Source organism: Antedon bifida, chromosome 11, assembly GCF_963402885.1.
Source record: "Antedon bifida chromosome 11, ecAntBifi1.1, whole genome shotgun sequence".
Taxonomy (NCBI): Eukaryota; Metazoa; Echinodermata; class Crinoidea; order Comatulida; family Antedonidae; genus Antedon; species Antedon bifida.
Window position 1 is genome coordinate 13,369,071 of NC_136236.1, and position 20,625 is coordinate 13,389,695.

The 20,625-nt window shown below is 30.9% G+C and overlaps 3 protein-coding genes across 4 annotated transcripts in view; 2 read left to right on the forward strand and 1 right to left on the reverse strand.

Annotated features, from left to right (window-relative positions):
* Positions 1–20,625, reverse strand: part of LOC144855926 (ER membrane protein complex subunit 3-like) — a 140,214-nt gene that overhangs the window by 40,966 nt on the left and 78,623 nt on the right. The window lies entirely within an intron of this gene.
* LOC144855753 (uncharacterized) lies at positions 11,907–14,206 on the forward strand. 2 transcript variants are annotated; one of them, XM_078713672.1, is made up of 5 exons: positions 11,907–11,982; positions 12,291–12,831; positions 12,999–13,047; positions 13,411–13,457; positions 13,636–14,206. In XM_078713672.1, exons 1-5 carry the CDS (start codon positions 11,950–11,952, stop codon positions 13,896–13,898), a joined length of 933 nt encoding a protein of 310 aa, XP_078569798.1. In that variant the 5' UTR covers positions 11,907–11,949; the 3' UTR covers positions 13,899–14,206. The 2 variants fall into 2 exon arrangements, with proteins under 2 accessions (XP_078569798.1, XP_078569799.1); XM_078713673.1 differs by having other exon boundaries at positions 12,999–13,033; positions 13,636–13,736.
* Positions 15,125–18,474, forward strand: LOC144855208 (uncharacterized). The gene is made up of 5 exons (XM_078713019.1): positions 15,125–15,157; positions 15,533–16,009; positions 16,579–17,039; positions 17,212–17,261; positions 18,433–18,474. Exons 1-4 carry the CDS (start codon positions 15,125–15,127, stop codon positions 17,234–17,236), a joined length of 996 nt encoding a protein of 331 aa, XP_078569145.1. The 3' UTR covers positions 17,237–17,261; positions 18,433–18,474.

The window sequence follows — 20,625 nt, forward strand, 5'->3', positions numbered from 1 at the left end:
TTTCCACAATTATTGATTACATGTTTTAACCAAAGAAATTAAATGACATAAACTAGTATAGTATGAACATTTGCAGACTTCGTAATAATTACCATCTATTAATTAAACAGGTCACAGAAAGATAAACATAACCATTACCCGAGTGATAAATGGTAGATCCCAGCTCGCTGGCATTCAAACATAGGTATTTTAATTTTGCAATTGTGAATATAAAAAACGACATATAGAACTAAATAACACCTAATAATTGTTCCTTATATATCAAACATTAGAATGATATAAAAATTAAAATGCTACTTACAAATTATATAATGAAAAATTAACCCCAAACTTAGCTACAATCCAACGGTCTGTCAAGTGAAGGCTTGATAACACAGGCAAACTCTATTTGAATTTTGCCGCGATTTTTTAGATTTTTAAAAAATAGATTTTGCTATTTTGACACAGTCTATTTTAAGCCAATGCTCATAAGAAAAGTATGTAAGGAATCTATGAATATTCAGCTTTCTTTTAAGAAACTAACCAAAATGATTGATGACATACAAGTGATCTTAAATTGCAAATAAAACACTGTGGTACTTTAGAAAATAGGTAAAAAATTGACCTCACACTGTCAGCGGGCAATGGATGGTGAGTTTTAAAACGTAAAATGACACATACTTTTTTTAACTTTACAATTTCAAACATATATCACAATGTTCAGTATTGTCTACAGTTTATTTTGAGCTACTAACCAAAAGAATCCGATTTATAATAGCCGAGATATTTAGGTGGGAACATGAAAATCAAGTGTTTTGTAGAATATCACGGTGCGAAATCAGTGGTATTAATGTCCCAGTGGAGTGTGTTGAGGCAATTTAGCTATTTCGTTGCTCAAGAGATTCATATGGAAATCTGGTGAGCACATTGTTCGATACTGACGTACGTGGCATTACAGCAATACTGCCCTGTCATGAAAGAACGACTCAACTGACACATTTTTCAAAAATCACTTTTTTAGCTTTTTGGGCTATTTAGGGAATGATACACCTTGTGGTATATTCAGATATTCAAAATTTTAACTAGAAATATGAAATTTAAAAATCAAAATACCACTCAATTACAAGTGTGTGTTACTATTGTCACCAAAGACTAACTCAACTACAAATGCCATGAAAGACTCACTCAATTGACATATTAACACCTATTATGTCATAGGAAACCCATTCAAGTGCACAACAATGGTGTTTATTGCACAGCAAGCTGTGTACCCAAATGTTGTTGTTTTAAACATAAAATAATTTGGTACTGCCATACGAGTAATTTGCAATAATTATTTTATTCAATACTCACTTAAACTTGTTTAATTATTATTAGAGTATTAATTTTATTTCTGGAATATTCAGAATTAAATACCCCGGAGAGACTATGTGAACACCGTAATGATATTATTATTGAATATTCTCCCTCTTAAATTAATACTTAAAACTAAAAGTAAAAATACAAGAAACATGAAAAAGAATATTTTAAACTTATTTTTAGTTACAAATCTATGTACACACTGTACAGAAAAGTGGGAAATGTGATTGCTAGCAATGTATATACGGCAGTGTCTGTAGGCCTACAAAAATAATTCCAAAAATGAATTAATTATAATATATCATGTCTTAAAAGGTGTCATTATTTTGTATAACATATAATCTTTTTCATTTTCCTCTAATGAAATAATATTACATATAAAAGGCATTCTTTATAAGCAAAACCCCCAATTAGTCTTAGGCTTAGCTTATACCAAGCCAAAAAACGCCCAGGCAGACAATGAGTTTTGGGTGCCTTATATGACGTAGACAAAATTGGCCTAGGAACATAAATCTTTAAAAAATCACTATGTAACTAAGTATTATATGAACTAAAGTCTTATTATCAAATTATTAAGTAGTATAAATTGTTTTTATATTATGTTTACGTTAAATTAGTATTTTCTTAAAAATACATTTTGTAGTTGAGTTGATTCTTTCATGACAAATGCAGTTGAGTGAGTCTTTCGTGATTTTCTTGTGTATGATTGATCAAGAATGTCATGAAAAAACAGTAAAACTGACATATCTAAAATTATAGTCAGTAATTTTAATAATTTTTTCTACACAATAAAGAGTACTTATATGTACTAATAAAAGGTGTGAAAATCAAAATAATATTATCTACACACATGAAGAGCTAAAACAATAACACGTTTTGTTGATTATCTCAAAACTTTGCTTTATGCAGTTGAGTCGTTCTTTCATGACGGGGCAGAATACCAGTATTCATTTGCATAACAAAACAACATTATTATTATTACCAGAATGCTTTTGTTGTGCGAGGACAGTCGGGTAGACCAATTTTAGACGATGATTGGTATTTATGTGCTTTCACTACGAATAGATAACAATCAAACACATATTTTCTTGTCACGGAACCCACTGATCACAGTCACACGATTATGTACCATCAGGAGTATCGTTAAAGCTTATAGGTCTAATGGTAAGAGTAAATACATTTTCAGTTCTTTTTTCGCATTTAGTATTTTAACATTTCACATAGTTACTTAATTTGCATATATACAATTTTACATAGTACCATTTACAGTAGAGCCCAGCTTCAGAATAAGGATTCTACTGTAACGTCAATCAACCATTGAAGTGGGCAAATTAATATTATTATTAGAATTATTATTAATGATAAATATTGTGGAAAATTAGATTTAAAAGATCTCCGTTAATTCTTAATTTAATTCTCAGTTAACATTGCTAAAGTAAGGAACATGAAGAAATCTTCAAATCTAAGAGAGAAGTTAAAAATTCAGCACCAACATAAAGTTGCCGCCATTACCATGCATTACCAACTTTTAGAGATGAGAAGACCTTTAATGGATACACAAGAGCCAAAAGAAAGGTTAGCAAAAGAACTCGACAAAGATGCAAGCAATACTTCTTATTAATATAATTTAAAATATTGAGAAAGCGTTGTTGTATAAAAAAAATATGATTTTGATATTGTAACATTCACTGCCACAAAGTATTAACAAATCAATCACTGAATCCTTTAATACTTTTTTTGCATTCAGATCCATCCTGACACCAGCGTTGAAGGTAAAACAACAGCATTTCTAAAACATTTTGATGTGTTACATAAACAATAATAGAATTTCTTGTTTAACTTATAGCTTTTTTTAAAATAGCCTATGATGTTAACGAAATAACAAAACCTACATTGTTACATTTTGTTAGATGTATTGGTACCTGAACCAATAGCCAGTAATACAAAATCTACAACAGAGAGTGGGGCTCGACTAAGTTTTAAATTGTATACCAACATACTATAATACCCTATTCATCTGTACTCTGCAGAAAATGTATACATCATTAAGAGTCACTTCAAAGCTGCCTGCAAATCGGGATATAGAACAGTCTAATGTACACACAATTAAATTTCCAACAAAATGCAAATGCAGAAGCAGCACAGAATCAGTCAAATCAAATTATTTTAAAATTGTCAGGAGCCTATACACAAGACAACCAATTGACAAATAATGTTCATCACCGAGTCCTCGGTCAGGTCATCCCAAAATCAAAATATTGAATTCTAACCGGTTACTATTTTACAGATGTCAAGTCAAGAAGAGCAATGGAGGAGATGCCAAGACCATCCAGACAACACAGCGGAAAGATTTTGTACAACTTGTTTCAAAAGAGTATGTTGGAGATGTGGTGTGAGCTGTTACGGTGAAGATCATGATATAATAGGAATGAGTGATGCTATAGATGCAATTAAGCAAGTAACTGAAGGGATCAGGTTAGCTAAAGATATGAAGCTGGAATTTGATCTTAAAATTGTATTTCAACGCATTGCAATGCAAACTAGTGTTTCTAAAGGTAAGAAGTCAGCTTTCGTTGCATCTTGAAAATTTGTCAGTGGAAAGTAATATATAATAATATATTATATATGTATATACTATAGTAGTGTATTTAATTTTGTTATTTTGGAGTTAGTAGTAATTGTATCATTGTATTATTGTTCCATTTTAATTGTTATATTATTTTGCAGTAATAAGGTATGTTCTAGTTTTTATTTTCTGTATACAATAACATACTTTTTATTAGCACAGCCTTACTGAAAAACAACTTTTAGTTGAATTAGGTGTCAATGAATAATTAAAGCTTATTATTATTATAATTTTTTTTAAAGGCTTTAAAAATTCAGAAAATAAAAAAATATTTCTTATCTACTGACACAATTTAACCTTAATTAATAAAAATGTTCCCCCAATTTACCACAGTCTGGAATGAGGACATCCACATCTTAGACTGTCATAATTATTATAGGAAAATAATAAAACTGCAGTACTAATAGTAGTTTTATATATCTCTTACAAATCATCAACAAATCCAACAGAGACGTTTAAATCTAAATATATCACTAATAAAACAATACAAAATTTATATCATTGATGCAGAAAATAAGAAATATGCTATTCTACTGTATTAAATGTTGATATTTATCATTTTAATTTAACAGGTGATCAAAAATCTTCTGTGTTATCCATACCACAGTATGTTTTTACCACAATAGAAGGTAATATTTTTTTAACAAAATGTACGTATGTATAATATTATTACTACATTAATCATAAACTATAATATTTTAGGAAATAAACTAGAACGATGTTAAAAGATGTATCTTATCTGTGTCCCCCAAAAACATGAAAAAAGGAAGATTAATAACATCGGACTTTAAATAGGCCATTTTGCAGTTTTAATCAAGTTATTCACTTCTGTAAAAAAAAAAATTATGTCACTTAAAAAAAGACAAAAGAAACGTTTAAGTTTAACCAAAAAAACATTTCTTTAAATTACATTTTTTTCAGGTAAAGTTTTTTTTACGATCCAGTTTTTGGTCGAAGTGAATAACTATTATGAGACATTAAAATGGCATATTAAAAAAAAATGTGAAAAAAATTCTTTTAGGGGGACAATATATCTTTAATATTTATTGTATGAATTTTATATTCTATATAGAATGGGAAAAAAATCTGCCAAGGGAGATGCAACGAAGAAAACCAGTTAATAAATCGGTAAAAGACAAGAATCCTCTAGTTAATTCATTCATTCACAAAATAAGCGAATTGTGGGCACCAAAACCTTTTGTTAACAGGTTCGACTGGTTGATGGGAAGATTGGTGATGGGAAGATTAATGGAACATGGTAGGTGTGAATTTCAAATAATGTCCAAAAAAGTGGGGGTTAAACCATTTTGAAATGTGACTAAACGACATATATTAAATATTGTTAATTAAATATTACAATCTGTGCAAATGTTTTTAGATACAAGCCACCAAAAAGCAATTGCCATCACAACAAATGATTACTTTACTATGAAGCCCATTGTTGCTGAAGTAAGTTGTCAATTATTTAACATCTCCGGTCTCTGTAGTGCATTAGCAAAAAATAGTCCTTTAGTGTCAGCTTATGCCAGGCGAATAGTATTGATAGGCCTACATTATGAGAACCTCCCCACAAAAAAAAAACAAAAAAATGTCTGCACACAGTTGAGATCATTAACTCATATGATTAATATAAGATATATCGGGTGACCAAATAAATATGAATAATTTGCATTAGGACAAAGGTCAAATTTAATAATATTGTCGTGTTCGGATTTAAATGAATCCGTCATTGGTGTATCAAACAGTATTTGAATTGTAGGGATGTCCACACAATTAAAATATTCTGGTGGAAAGAAGCAAATCCAAAACTGTTGGTTAGCAGACTAACTGTAACTGGGCTGACGGATACCACACTTAATGCCACACACGTCGGCATTCAAATGTGAAACCACGTATCTGTTTGCATACCTTTGTGCACCTTCTTGTATCTGAATATTACCAAAATAGAAAACGCCATTCATGTTAGACTTTAATTATTTTAACTTTCATATTTTAATTAATTAAGCAATAGAATACATAACATTGATTAATTATTTTAAAAGGAAATACCAAGGGAACTAAGTGCACAAAGCATGACTGTTGATGAAGTTATCTTAAAAGCTGAGATCACCAAACAACAAATATATGAGAACTTTCGTTGTGTTAATAGAGGTAAACAGGCATTTCAAAAATGTGTAAAAACATGTGAAAGAGAAATAAACAAACACAAGAAATCTAGCATTGACGAAATTAACAAAACTTGCACTGCTGATATGCACGTTCTTGAACAAATATGCGAAGAAAAGAAAGAAACCTTTGAGGAGCAAGAAAAACACCTTGAATCACAACAGACTGCTTTGGATAATGTGATCAGTGAAATTAGAAACAACCCAAAGAAGACAGGAAATATTGAGTTGCAAAACAACATTATCAAAGACACTGAGGAAGAAATCAAAAGATATTCTGCGGAGAGCTTTTTATTTGATGAAGAACATTTAAAACCAATATTCACCACTTTTGGATTAAGGATTTTTAATTGTGAATTTAACATTTATGAGGAGGACAGGTCGTTGTTAGTAACACAGGGACAACCATTTACAGTGAATGTAGAGAGACGGTACGAAAGTGATCACGATGCATGCTTACATGCTAGACTGATATGTCCATCAGGGAACGAAAAACGTCTTGATGTGGTGGAAGACAATGGGAAATGTAGAATAACAGCTACGTGTGATGAAGAAGGCAACTGGATGATGGAGGTTATGGCTGCTGAAAAATACTACATCAAAGGATCTCCAGTAAATATTACAGTTTTACCAATGGGACTTGTGAATGACACGACTACCGTATTCCATAAAATACCCAGAGGCCAGCATGTCACAGACGTCGTATTGTTAGATACAGAAGGTAGCATGTTAGTATCAACCGACAGTGAATTTTTCAAATTCAATAATTCAGGAGAGTGTGTTATCGATACAACATTTAAAAAAAAAGTTAAAAGGTTGCATCAAATGAGTGATGGTTGCATTGTTTACATTGAAAAAGACAGTATTGTAAAGTGTGATGATAAATTGAACGAAATCATTACATTTGATGATAACAAATTGGAATCGCCACGTGGCTTGGTAGTAAGCAACGAAGGAGTCATGTATGTTGCAGACAGTTCAGCTCACTGTGTCTTCAAATTCAATGTGGATGACGGCAGCCTGATTGGTACGATAGGTGAAGAGGGTAGCAAAGAAGGTCAAATGTACTTTCCGACGGATGTTGCTTTAATAGGGAGAGACCGTATCGTGGTTACCGACTTAGGTAATCACAGAGTTCAAATGTTTGATGTAGATGGTACTCACTTGAAAACAATGGTTGATAAAGGCGAGGGCGATGGACAAGTTGAAGATCCCCGTGGAATTGTAATAGACGACGATGGAAATATAATAGTATCCAGTAGCCATAAAATACAATTATTTGACAAAGATGGTGGTTTTTTAAGACGAATTGATGAAACTAAGGATGCTATTAATCTTCCAAGTTCAATCACTGTAATCTCAAAAAAACCACGAAGATTGGCAGTTGTAAATTCAGGAGAAAACAATGTGAAAGTATACAATTACTAATGTTGAAACATTCAATGTAAAATCACTACAACCGATGTGTTAGAAGAGCAGTACAAACAATAGTTGTTAGTGTGGTTTTCTAAATGAATTATATTTATATTGATATCTGTTTAATAATAATGATAATATTAATAAATATTGTATCTGTCTAATTAGTAGAATTGTTAAAGTTATTTTTATAACTTTGTATGTAGTGTTTCAAAATATCAAAAATCGTAAGCCTAGATAAGAAAATCTAGCAAATTAATTTTTAAACTGACTTTAACATTTTCTAATTTACTTGATAAATTACATTGCTTTTGGATAAATTATAGAGTTATTTTGTTTATATTATCATGGAATTATATATTGTTTATATAGTTTAAATAATATGTATACTTTGAAAGTAGTTCATTAAATTTTCATTTAAAATGCTTTAAAATGTTTAATGGATTTATGAATGTACTATTATAATCGGATTCACAATGTGTAAACATGTTTTACTTGATTTCATAATGCGTTAAAGATCGCGTCATTGAAGCTAAAATTGCTTCACTGAAACAGGTTTTTAAAACCGGTCGATCGAGGCATGAATTATGCCATGGTTGGTGAAAACGTGGTTATATGTCACAAGGGTGTAGGATTTTGGGAAGGTGCACGTCTTATAGAGATGAAATCACTATAGTTGAGAAAATTGCTTGTGGTGGTTTTAATGCCTTACGGGCCTGCAGCATGTAGATTTATAAATATATATAAACATGTACTCAGAAATAATACGCAATATGTATATGCAATAAAATAGACACATTTTATTATAATTTTTTTTACGATTGGTAATATAGAAGTACTAATTTAATGTTTCATAAATTTGTGTAGGCGTACAGTGAAAACAGTTTATAAATTCCTGCGGTCCTTGTTTTACTGTGGAAATTAATTGTTAGTGTGGTTTTCTAAATTAATTATATTTATATTGATATCTGTTTATCCTTTAATAATAATATAATTTGATAATATTAATAAATATTGTAGCTGTCTAATTAGTAGAATTGTTTAAACTTTGTATGTCGTGTTCAAAAACTGTAAGCCTGGATAAGAAAATCAATTATTTTTTTAACTGACTTTTTAATTTTCTATAGTGATAAATATATATCTATAGTTATAAATATAATATAATTAAGTAGGGATATCCGAAAGCTTGGCACTTTCTTTTTGGTTATTTTACTTTATATTTTTAATTTTGCTTATTCATTCATTCATAGATGTAAAGATCGTCGTCAGCTAAAAATTGTTTCACTGAAACTGGTTTTTTTTAACCGTTATTTGACATTGTCATTCATGTATTCAGAAACATGCCTTTGGATTTATACTATGATTGTTATTCATTTTATCACAACTTGTGAATATTAATTTAATATAAACACAGTACTCTAATTATTATATTACTTGATAAATTACATTGCATTTGCAATGAGTTATTTTGTTTATTATCATTATAAATTATATATTTTTTATATGGTTTAAATAATATGTATAATTTGAAAGCAGTTAAATAAATTTTCATTTGAAATGTTTAATGGATTTATGAATGTACTATTATAATCGGATTCACAATGTGTAAACATGTTTTAATTGATTTTAGAATGCGTTAAAGATCGCGTCGTTAAAGCTAAAATTGCTTCACTGAAACATGTTTTTTTAAACCAGTACCGGTATTTGACGATCGAGATAGGAATCAATTACAGTTTTTAAAACGTATTTAAAAAGATTTTTTTTTTACGTGGACCGTTTCTGCAGAAAGGGGCGAGCATTGACGATTTTCTTGCCTTTTTCAGATTTATATATATTTTTTTTTATTTCATCATATAAGACATTACAAAGGAAAACATAATAAAATTAATAAAAAAGAATTAAATTACAATTTCTTTCAACAATGACTTTGCAAAAAAAAAGAAGAAAATTTTACCTTCTATTTGCTGACTATCATCAATAATTTGACTTAAATTTAGACATCAGAGAAACTGTATCTCTAAAAAGGTATCATTTGAGCAGGTGATGGCAATTTTGGATTACTTCATAATCTGAAAGGGGTGAATTGTCAATCTTAACCATTTATTGTATTAATTGTACATTAATTATACCTGGGTTGTTCAATAGTGTAGGCCTACAGGTTTTTAGTAGGTTTTCGTCGTCTCATTTCTATTTGAGGCCGACAATCCATTCAAATTGATACGCAATATGCAAACATCTACTCACCATAATTAATGCATTTCATTCTCTATAGATGGTACTGATAATCAGAGTGTTGCAACAAAGTACCACATCCAGGTTAATGCGATAATTAAAGAAATAATACAGTAATAGTAAACGAGTATTGTTTGGTAACTTCCGCAAACAAAAAATGTGTTTACTGAATTGTATTGAATTGAAACTACCATTAACAGTGACGCAGATCCTAATGAAGGACATTCAGATAATTTTTAAACAGCAATTTAATCCGAAGACTTCAATTTCATTTTGTGCACAAAAACAAGTGTATGATGAATTTATTGTAATATTTGTATGATATGGTTTTCCGATAAACCACACCGATGCAATGTCATTCAGCAAAAGTAATTGAAAAATACAATTTCTTTTTTACAAGTAGGATGCAAAGATGTTTGTGTTGGAATATTTCTTTCCAATTCATCATGACGATTCGATGAATGATTCTTCTCCTCATCTCTGGAAACCTTTCCATCAGTAAATGTTCTTCCAATGGTGATGGCGTCAGTCTGGCTGTTGGATGAAATGGCTTGAGCAAAACAAATCAAGAAGTGCTTAAACAAAAAAGGCACTGAAGTTTCACCACATAAATTCAGCTTTGTTGATGATGATGATGATGTTGATGATGGTGGTGGCCATAGTGATGATGGTCTTTCTCATAAAAGATAACAAGGCGACATAGATGGCTGCAGTCGCGTGCTTAAGTTAGTATTTACCGACCGACCGACCAACCGACCGACAGTGAGCTGTAGAGTCGCGTGCTAAAAATATACAGAAGAAACCGAGCAACTATTATAACTATTTCAAATAAATTTTACTTGGCCTTGTTTGGGATGGATTGGGGTGTGTGAGGGCGCCGTACAAGCATTGGTCCTGATATCCAATCAGCCTTTTCAAACATCTCTTTGTTTGTGCTTCTCAATAATTTTGGATCTTTATTAAAACGAAACCTGAAAAATATTTTAGAATTTTACTCAGTAAACTGGAAAACAAAAAGATGATGAGAAAATAGTATTGTGTGGATCATGACATCATATTACACATAATAGGAGATAGTTTGTACTGAGCATGCTCAAAAAAGGAAAAGACATCCATACCTGTATGCCATTTCATGACTGAGATCATTTGTTTCTTTTATAGTGTTTATGTTGTGGTGGTGTGACAGTCGTGTAAGACGCTCCTCCATTTTTTGACGTTTTTTCAAATGCAAAACGAGCACGTTCTGCTTTGTTGAAACGAAGTAGTTGATTCCTACATTTTAAAAGAAAAACATTTTAAAACTTAGTTTACACAAGTACAATAAATTCATCAATTTTATTAGAAAAAAATAATGTAACCACCTCTCTATCATTCTATCTTTCCAGTTAATTGTCATCAAACCTTGTTGCGTCGTTTTTTAGTAAATCAACAAGACTTCTGTATAAAGCTAATTTATTCATATTTTTATATCAATCAGTCTGGAAAACTGCCTAAACACAGTGGCAAAAATATGTATCGGCATTGTTGTAAGCAGTCAGGTCAGTAGTATCATTATATAATACAGGTAATACAGTGGTGCGGATTGATATTGTTTTTCATGGACCATTTCAACGTTCTAAAGTGTATAGTTGTATTTTAAATTAACAATCTATACAAGGTAGCTTTACCCGAACCCTGGTAATTCACCTCCGACAAAACAGACATGGTATATTGTGTTAATAATTTCAATATTCAACATAGCCCGGAGCTGAAATTCCATCACCCTCAATCAAACGAACGCTATAATAATGGTTTCAATTGTGGTTATAATTTCTATTGATATGCATAATAAACGGTTAACCATATGAAGTACTTCCTTAATGTAAATGCACTAATAACAGGCTACGCAACATTTAACTAATAGACTATGGAATCCTCTTTCAAGAAAATATTTTTAGAAACAAATTAAAAATAACGAAAATGCCTATTAAATGTAATAATAATTCGTTAATAATACAACACTACTAATCTCTTTTTCTGAATTTTGATTTCCATTGCTAAGTTAACCAATAAAATTATAAATGTAATCATACAATCATACACCTATTCGTACATAACAATCGTTATCGATTTTTATTAAACTGTGCATATCATTATTATCCTAAAAGATAAGACTGCTCTTTGATCTTCAAAATGTCGGCACAACAAGGGAGTGTATCTTCTACAGTAAGTATTTATCAATAATAATAGTTATTGCATATTGGTGTAAAAATCAACCTTGCTACCACTACTATGTATCAATTGTTAAGCCTGGGTGGGGAACATACATACATACATATTTAAGGGTTAGGTCGTGAAAGCCGAGGAATATTATTTCTAATTTGTTTCTAGTCATACGGGCACAGCTTGTCACGGTCATACAAACACAAACAAAAGGTACAGATGATAGTACTGGAACATGAAGATAGGCCCTTAACGTATATTAATGATATAGTAGCACTTTTATAACTGAATGATTTGCTTTCATGTTTTAGGAACATGCAAGTGACCAAACATTCTCAGAATTACTTAAGAAAATAAGTGATTTATATAAAGGTGGGAAGTATCGTTGGCTGAGACTTCTGTTAAATGATGACCACTGTTCTGGAGATTTGTTAAGTAAAAACGACATTACTGGGCACTTTCTGTTTAATCAACTCCAAATGCGAGGTTATATTTCAAACAACCCTACAGATGTTGATATTCTAATAGACATTGCTACAATAACAGATCATCACGAGGCGTTACGTTTGATAACAGAGTTCAACAATCAATATAACGAGGAAATCAGTGATTCCAAATACAAACGTAAGCCAATATCAGAATTTCGCAAAAAACTTTTCAAAGCTTTAATTGCAAATATAAATCCTGTTGCACCCATGGTTTTAAACTACAACGAATTAAACGGCGAGGAGTTTGATAATATCTGGGATTTTGTGTTCAAGTTGGAGAGGGAACTATTGTTGACGAAGGATAAAAAGAAAATGAAAAGGTTTGCAAACTGCCTCGATCCGAAAGCAGGAGCTATTCTCCTAGGTATGTAAATTCCTTAATCAACAACCTTAATTAATAGTATATGCCTACACTGGTTTTATTTTAGGTGAGATAGGACCAATAAGTCTCCTATTATATCCACATCAAATTGATCTAATCCTGTTATTTGTATCGAGTCAACGTTATCCAACTTTCATTTATCATTTCAGGTGAAGATGACAACCCGGATGCTGGAACACCCATGGTAATGCCTCTTAGGTATAATTTTAAATTTAGCTAATAGTATAGTAGGCCTATTAACGACGGTAGTAAATCGTACGTTATCAAGTAGGACGAACTGATGCAGATTATGAAGAAGGACGTTCTTGTATTTTTAAGAGATATCTTATACAAACATCAACAGAAAGTTGAAACAACTGAAGTTGACAAACATTTTCATTCTAGAACTCTCCCAACCATGAAACGCGTTTTATAGGCTTCTCAAAGACTATACTAACTTTATCACATTAGCACACGTAATCAACGCAAAATGTCCTATACCTGATGTAGTCTATAGTTCTAAAAATAACACCTTTATTATGTTTTGTATTTTACAAATTCTGTTGATTTTTTTTCGATTAGGACCAATGAGCTAAGCCGAATGGACAGGATTCAGAAATTCTTAAAAGGTAATTATAAAGACAATACAGAACAAATATAATACAAATGTACACATCATCATCATCACTATTCTGTTCTGGCAATCTATAAATATATGTTATTTGTAAGTACTAAATAAAGAATTACCAAAAATAACAAGCACTTATACCTTTAGATTTCAAATATTGTGTTTTCCCTTTATTTCAGCAAGAAGAAAGAAATGTTGGTATGTTTGTGGAGTTCTACTGCTACTGTTTTTTATCCTGGAATTCGTATTTATCTATGCTTCTGTCCTAGCGGGATCTATGGTTATTTTCATAATTAGTATACTAGTGTTTATAGTTTTTATTGGCTTGTCATTCGATCTTGATGGAAAATATGCAAAGGTTATTAACATTATTGCAACAATCGTGACTATCATTCCAACATATTTTACGGTATATTTTTTGGCGACTGAATTAAATACGTAATAATGATGTCAGAAAAAGATAGTACTGTTTTTAATTTAAATTGTAGTAATACACATAATAATGACAACAAAATGATATATTACGTTTGGTTTTTTTAAACATATTTGTAGGCCTATAATAGGATTGTAATTTTGCTGTTAAAATTACTCTTGTGATCAATTGCTGTGTTTTTAATGCTTGCTTTGTGTCATATTACAAAATGCTAAAAGTAGATAAAGTAGGCCTACACAGATGTACCTTATTTATCCTCATAATCTCACTAGTAATTAGGCCTAAGCCCAGTAATGTAAATTTTGCGCAGGTACTTTTAAGGTCACTTTTAGTAATAAACAACAAAAACAGTGTATTTGTTTTGAATCAATTGAATTGTATTATGGAATCAACTATTACTACTATATTATTATCATAACAGTAATGAATTATCCAACCCTAACAGATTAAACTGGTTTCTTATGGTTATTGTCTGTTGACCATTCTTAAATTATCACTGTGCGCAAACTCGCTTTATTTCTCACATCTACAACATAGTTCTCGTGAAAGTTGGAATGACGTATGGATTGACGTATGGATTTTGATGTTATCAGAAAAATGTTTTTGTTCTTGCACTTTCGAAATATGGAATGGAATGAACTGCTGCCCTAATAAAATTACTAATATCAAAAATGAATCATTTGAGGTTTAAGAAAAGAAAACCGACTAACATTTTGGAAATAAAAATGGCCGTCATAAATCGGATATAATTTGTGATGTCATATCAAGAAGTATTTTATTATAATAGACCAAATAATGTCTTCAGTCATGTAGTAATAATTACTCCATTATCACTCCATGCTTCAGCTGATAATTTCCATTATACGCACAATTTCCATAACAATAACTTAACAGTTCATGTTTCCTGAATGGTGCGAAGAAAACGGACCTTTTTCAACAAACTGGTTTACGAAAGTACTTTATAAATGTTTTTATATAATTACATTATGCCTAGATAATATATATTAACACGGTTTAAAATAAAAAAATATTAATGGATATTTTGTGCAATTTTTAATTCCAATATTCTAGTAAACAAATGTAATATCCAATCTTAATAATACAAAACATTCAAATCCATTCATGAATAATAATCGTATTTGTATCGATTTTTTTTAAAAATCGTATCTTCATATTTAAAATCGGCGACGTTGGCAACATTCTAGAAAACGATAAACTGCGCTTTTATCTTCAAAATGTTGGAATATCAAGGAAGAATATCCCCTAGCGTAAGTATATAGTTATTTAAGTCTTTACAAACATAATGTTAGTAGGCTGACTACATTAATCTACAAGGTTTGCTACTAACATTGACCATTGTTATATGGGTGTGGCACGCACAGAAGCGTTGTGTGTAAAGTGAACGAGCAATTTCTTTGGGCTATGGTTAGGTTAGGGGCGAAAAAAATAAATTTATTGTAAATTGTTCTTCCTCAGGAGGATAAAGCATTCATTAAGAGTTTAGGAAACATTAAAAGAGCAATTTAAAAATACAAAACAATAAAAAAAATGTAAAAAAAGAATAAAAATAAACATATTTATGTTTTCGGTCTATTATTTGATCTAAAAGCTATTGTATATTTTGTATTGTTTTTCTTTTCCAGGAAGAACAATTTGATGACTTACTGAAGAAAGTAAGTGAAAAATATACAGGAAAGAAAAAATTGCTCGAGCTAAAACTTCTGTTGATAGACCACTTTGACGACATGCCGTTAAAAGAAAGAGGCAACATCAAAGCACTGGATTTGTTTCTTCGACTCAAATCCAAAGGTTACATTTCTAATAAAGATGTAGATATGTTGTTAGTCATTGCTGAAGAAACAGACGAGGATGAGGCACTTAATCTAATTAATGCTTTTAAAAATAAGTATCCAAACACCGATTCCAACTACAGACTTGCCAATGGCAAACCAATAGGAGAATCTCCGAAAGGCATTCTAAGACAAGTAAGAACACAGAGAAAAGATCTGAACGGGCTAGAACGTATCTTTCAATTTAGCGTGAAGCCAGCTGAGCATATTTTTGACGATACACTCACGTCTATGGAAGAACGTCGAAGAGCGGATAGAACGGACTTAAGGGTAAATCTTGAAAATTTGCTATTTATTCTTATATTGCCCTTTTTATTATTATTATTACTACTTTGTTTACCCAGGGTAAGCCCAAACAGTTAAAAACTGATTTCCATTAGGGCCCTGCATTGAGTTAAAAACCATTTACATAATAGCATTTTGCTGAATATACTTCCTAAGTTCTGATTTAAATAACCCTATGGATGTGATGGTTCTTAACTCCTCTTCGACGCTATTCAACAGGGTTGCACCAAAAACACTAAAACTTGTGGAGAAACATTCTTTTCTCGCAAAAGGAATCTTTAACTTCAACAATGTTGACTGCCTCGTTACACGTGACTGGGATAAGGGTGTAAATATATCAGTCATATATTCGGGAGTCATTTCATTTATGCATTTAAATACAAGGACAGTCCTTTTATATGAAACTCTGTCCGAAAATGAAAGCCAGTCTAGGTCTGAAAACATGTTTACTGAATGAGTCAGATATGGACATTTTAAAATAAGCCTTGTATTTTCAATTGTATTGTACTGTATTGCATAATTTGCTAGGCCTATTTTTTTTTTTAATTTACCAGGAATTCCACGACATGGTTATAGATCTAAGTGTTACATATGAAAAGGGGGAACAACAATTGCTCCAGCTAAAATATCTGCTGAAAGACCACTGTGACGGAATGCCGCCCGACGAAGAAATACTGGGAGCACCGGCCTTCTTTCATCAACTTGAAAAAAGAGGCTATATTTCTCATAACCCTACAGATGTAAATATTTTGTTAGACATTGCTAAGGAAACAGGAGAGGATGAGGCATTTGATCTAATTAATGCTTTTAAAGAGAAGTATCCAAACAACGTCCCCAACTACGAATATACGAAGAACAAACCAATAGAGGAAGCTCGTAAGCAAATTCTAAGACAAGCAAGAGATTATGGTCTAGACTTAAATGAGATATATAATAACGATCCAGTACAACCGATCGAGATTATGTTTTATTCTATTTTCACGTCTTCTAGAGAACCTGAAATTGAAACAAGAAGGTAAAGGCCTTTCTTTTTTTTAAAAAACAAAAAATGAAACTAATAATTTTAGATTATTGACTGTTGATTATAGCACACTTTAACCTGTAAACCTTTCTTTCTAACATCATTCTTTGTGTACAAGTCAATTTCTTGATTTTATTTTTATATTGATTTATTTTCCTTCGATTAGCCAAACGCAGAAAAAGTTTGATTAAATAAAACAAAAGGAGAAGAACAAAGGTAAATAACTCTTACCTATTAAAGATAATAACAATTATCTATATATAAATTATGGTTAATTCTGACATAGGCGAGCACAATGCAAAAACTTCGGTATAAATCTCCGTCTTGGATACCTACCTTATCTATCTCAGATGTACCGCGAAACGTAGATTTGATAACATTAGTTTACAGGAGAACGCTATTGTTCCATATTTCTATCTTAGGAAGATATTATAAAGAGTTTTTTAACAAAATTTATGATTTCAACAGTAGATTTTCAACTCAATTTCAATTCTTCGCGGTCTAAGTAATTTCCGGGTTCACGATGAGTTCACCTTGCAACAACCTGGTTTCAACTATTTTCTCTCTTTTATACACAAGGGAGCAGTTAAAATAATAGATTTGACCCTAAAGGTGCTTTCCATCAATCAATACAGTGTCCCTTTGAAAGACGGAAGAAAAAACCCGATAGGAGGACTGGAGCTTAAGTTGGCCATAGTGGCCAGTTTTTTGTTTATTTTAGGAACGGACCGCGCGTGTGAAGGTACAGTAGTTAAAAAATAAAAATTATACGCAAATTAATAAAGATCAAATTAAATATATGCCATAAAGAATCGGAATATATTGTGGAGAATAGTATTATAAAATTACATAGGGAGATTTGATGATGAGACATTTTGTTTAAAATCGAGTGAAATCTCGATAGCCGAGTTTTATTGAGTAAGCTGGCAGGAATAACTGTAGGCTATCTGTGTCCCGTTAGGACCGAGAGTCTGCCCATGTTGCAAGCCGTAATGTCTTCTTTCTTGGGGCGAATCGGCCCACTCTGTCACGGAAGTTAGTTTCAAAAGATGTTAATAATTAATTAATAATGTATTAATTATTAGGATGGTATTTATTTGAATAAACGCCTCTCCAATAAAACATCACTTTGAATAATAATCCCCCCTCCCAACCCAACTATCTAATAAACGTCCATCCACATTTATAATAACACAATTATACTATTTGTAGTAGAATTCATCGCACTGTTATTTACAATTTACCAAGCATTTGTTATTTTTTTTTACCACTTTTCATATCTATACTGTAAATTGATATGAAACTTTGAATACATTTGAATATCTATAGACTCATTGTTATTTAGCATCACAGCCTAAAAATAAAAATAAACTTCTCTTTGTTTCAGAAAGAAGAAAGTGGTACATAGGATTTTGGTGGGTTTCCTTTATTTTAGTGATAGTACTGTTAACTGCCTTGTTATTAGCACTTTATTTTAACTTTAAAAAGGTATATAATTGTATTCTCCCTTGTTTTATAGGGATCGTTTTTCTTTTAACTTTGTTTTCAACTAAACTTGGTAACAGATATTCAACATTATTCAATTTTTTTATAGACATCCTGGCTATAGTTTCAGTCGTTCTAAAATAACTGCAGATATCTAATCGAAATATTGCTGTTTTCCCTTGTAATTGAGTGGTTAGGAAAACGCATAATATTTTTTTAAAGAGAGCATTGAAAAAAAAATGAGATTTCCTTTTTTTAACATACTGGCTGTGAAATTAAATTGAATAATCCATTGGCACCATGCCATTATCTCTTACAAATATTTGGAAAATAATAACAACAATTACTGTACTATATTGCATCAGTATTTTTATTTTATTATTATTATTATTTTAGAATTTGTCGTAGTGAGAATTCTTAATATTTCAATTTTTTACATATTGGTTTTTATACTTTTACCAAATGTACATAGTATTTTGTTTTTAACATTTTCATTAGTAGCTGGGCTCAAGGTAACTTGAGTTTGCTTAGTTTAGTGCACTGTATATGTTTCATGCTACTTTTAATCTTATAACGGTTTTATACATGTATTTACTGCGCCTATGAGCAATCATTGATTAGATATATGGCGCATTGTAAATGCTTTTATTATTATTATGATGCTAGTAATAAATACTGTAATACAAAAATAAGAATACTACAAACCTTATATTTTTTTATCAGTTAATAAAATAAGTTATTAGATTATCCTATGGTCATGTTCCTTTATTTATTTGTCAGGTGGTTAGTATTCTAACTAATTTTTCTAAGAGCACACATTCACCTCGCGTTAAAGAAGTCTTTAGAATACAACGGATTGGGGTCGATTAAGGTTATAATTGTCACGAAAAAACTTGTTATTGCACTTTATAAAACAAAAATATGATGGAATCTAGAAGTAGCTTATTGATGGAAGACAATGCATAATGAAAATAGAAAAAAATTTACATATAATGTATCTAATAATTTTGTTTTGTTTTGTTTTGAATTAATTTGTACTACTTAGTTTTGTTTTTTTTATGTATTGTATAATAATGATGAAGTAAGAGCAGTTTTCTGTTTGGGCTCATGCCTATTACTTGCTCCTGGCAAGATGAAATGTAAAACGTACTTTTAAGAACTTTTGCCGAATAAATTTTATTATTATTATTATCTACAAAACAAACAAAACTTCTATTGGAAAAAAAGCAATACATTATGAAGTCATCACTGTTCGAAAAAGAACATTTTTATGTGATAAAATAAATACTTGGAATGTAATGTTATTCAGAACAATAAAAATATAAATAAACCTTACTTTTACAAATAGGATACATTAGACACCAAGACGTTAGGTGTTTGAATATTCCTTTAAAGCTTATCGTGACGGATGATTCTTCTCCTCATCTCTGGGAACCTTTCCATCAGCAAATGTTCTTCAAATGGTTAAGGCGTCAGTCTGGCTGTATATATATAAAAAAAGCAATGAAGTTTAACCACATAAACTCAGCTTTTATGATTATGATGATGATAATGTTGATGATGATTGTAGCCATAGTCATGATGATCCTTATCATAAAAGATAAAAATATACAGATAACTAATTGATACAAATCATACTTGACCTTGTTTGAGATGGATTGAGGTGTGTGAGGGCGCTGTACAAGCATTGGTCCTGATGTCCCATCAGCCTTTTCAACATTTTTTTGTTTGTGCTTCTCAATATTTGTGTGTCTTTATTAAGACGAAACCTGAAAAACAATTCACAATTTTACTCAGTAAACAGGAACATGAGTTGATGAGATGACACAAGCATTTGGAAACATTACAATAAAAAAAATAAATGGCATCAGAAAGGCAGAATAGATTTATGCTGGAGGAGGGCTTCAAATACTAGTGGATGAATACCATGGTTAATGTACTGAGCATGCTCAATGAAGGAAAACACATCCATACCTGTATGCCATTTCTTGACTGAGATCATTTGTTTCTTTATAGTGTTTAGGTTGTGTTGGCGTACCAGGACGTGTTTTTATTGCTAGTGACTGATGCTTTTTAAGTAGATCAGGTGAACTAT

Excerpts from the sequence above, each read along its gene's own strand:
- LOC144855753 (XM_078713672.1), top strand. The coding sequence starts at position 11,950 with ATGTCGGCACAACAAGGGAGTGTATCTTCTACA. Across the intron at positions 11,983-12,290 it reads AAGGGAGTGTATCTTCTACA|GAACATGCAAGTGACCAAAC; the intron begins GTAAGTATTTAT and ends TTCATGTTTTAG. Across the intron at positions 13,048-13,410 it reads CCCATGGTAATGCCTCTTAG|GACCAATGAGCTAAGCCGAA; the intron begins GTATAATTTTAA and ends TTTTTCGATTAG.
- LOC144855208 (XM_078713019.1), top strand. The coding sequence starts at position 15,125 with ATGTTGGAATATCAAGGAAGAATATCCCCTAGC. Across the intron at positions 16,010-16,578 it reads CGGATAGAACGGACTTAAGG|GAATTCCACGACATGGTTAT; the intron begins GTAAATCTTGAA and ends TTAATTTACCAG. Across the intron at positions 17,040-17,211 it reads CCTGAAATTGAAACAAGAAG|CCAAACGCAGAAAAAGTTTG; the intron begins GTAAAGGCCTTT and ends TCCTTCGATTAG.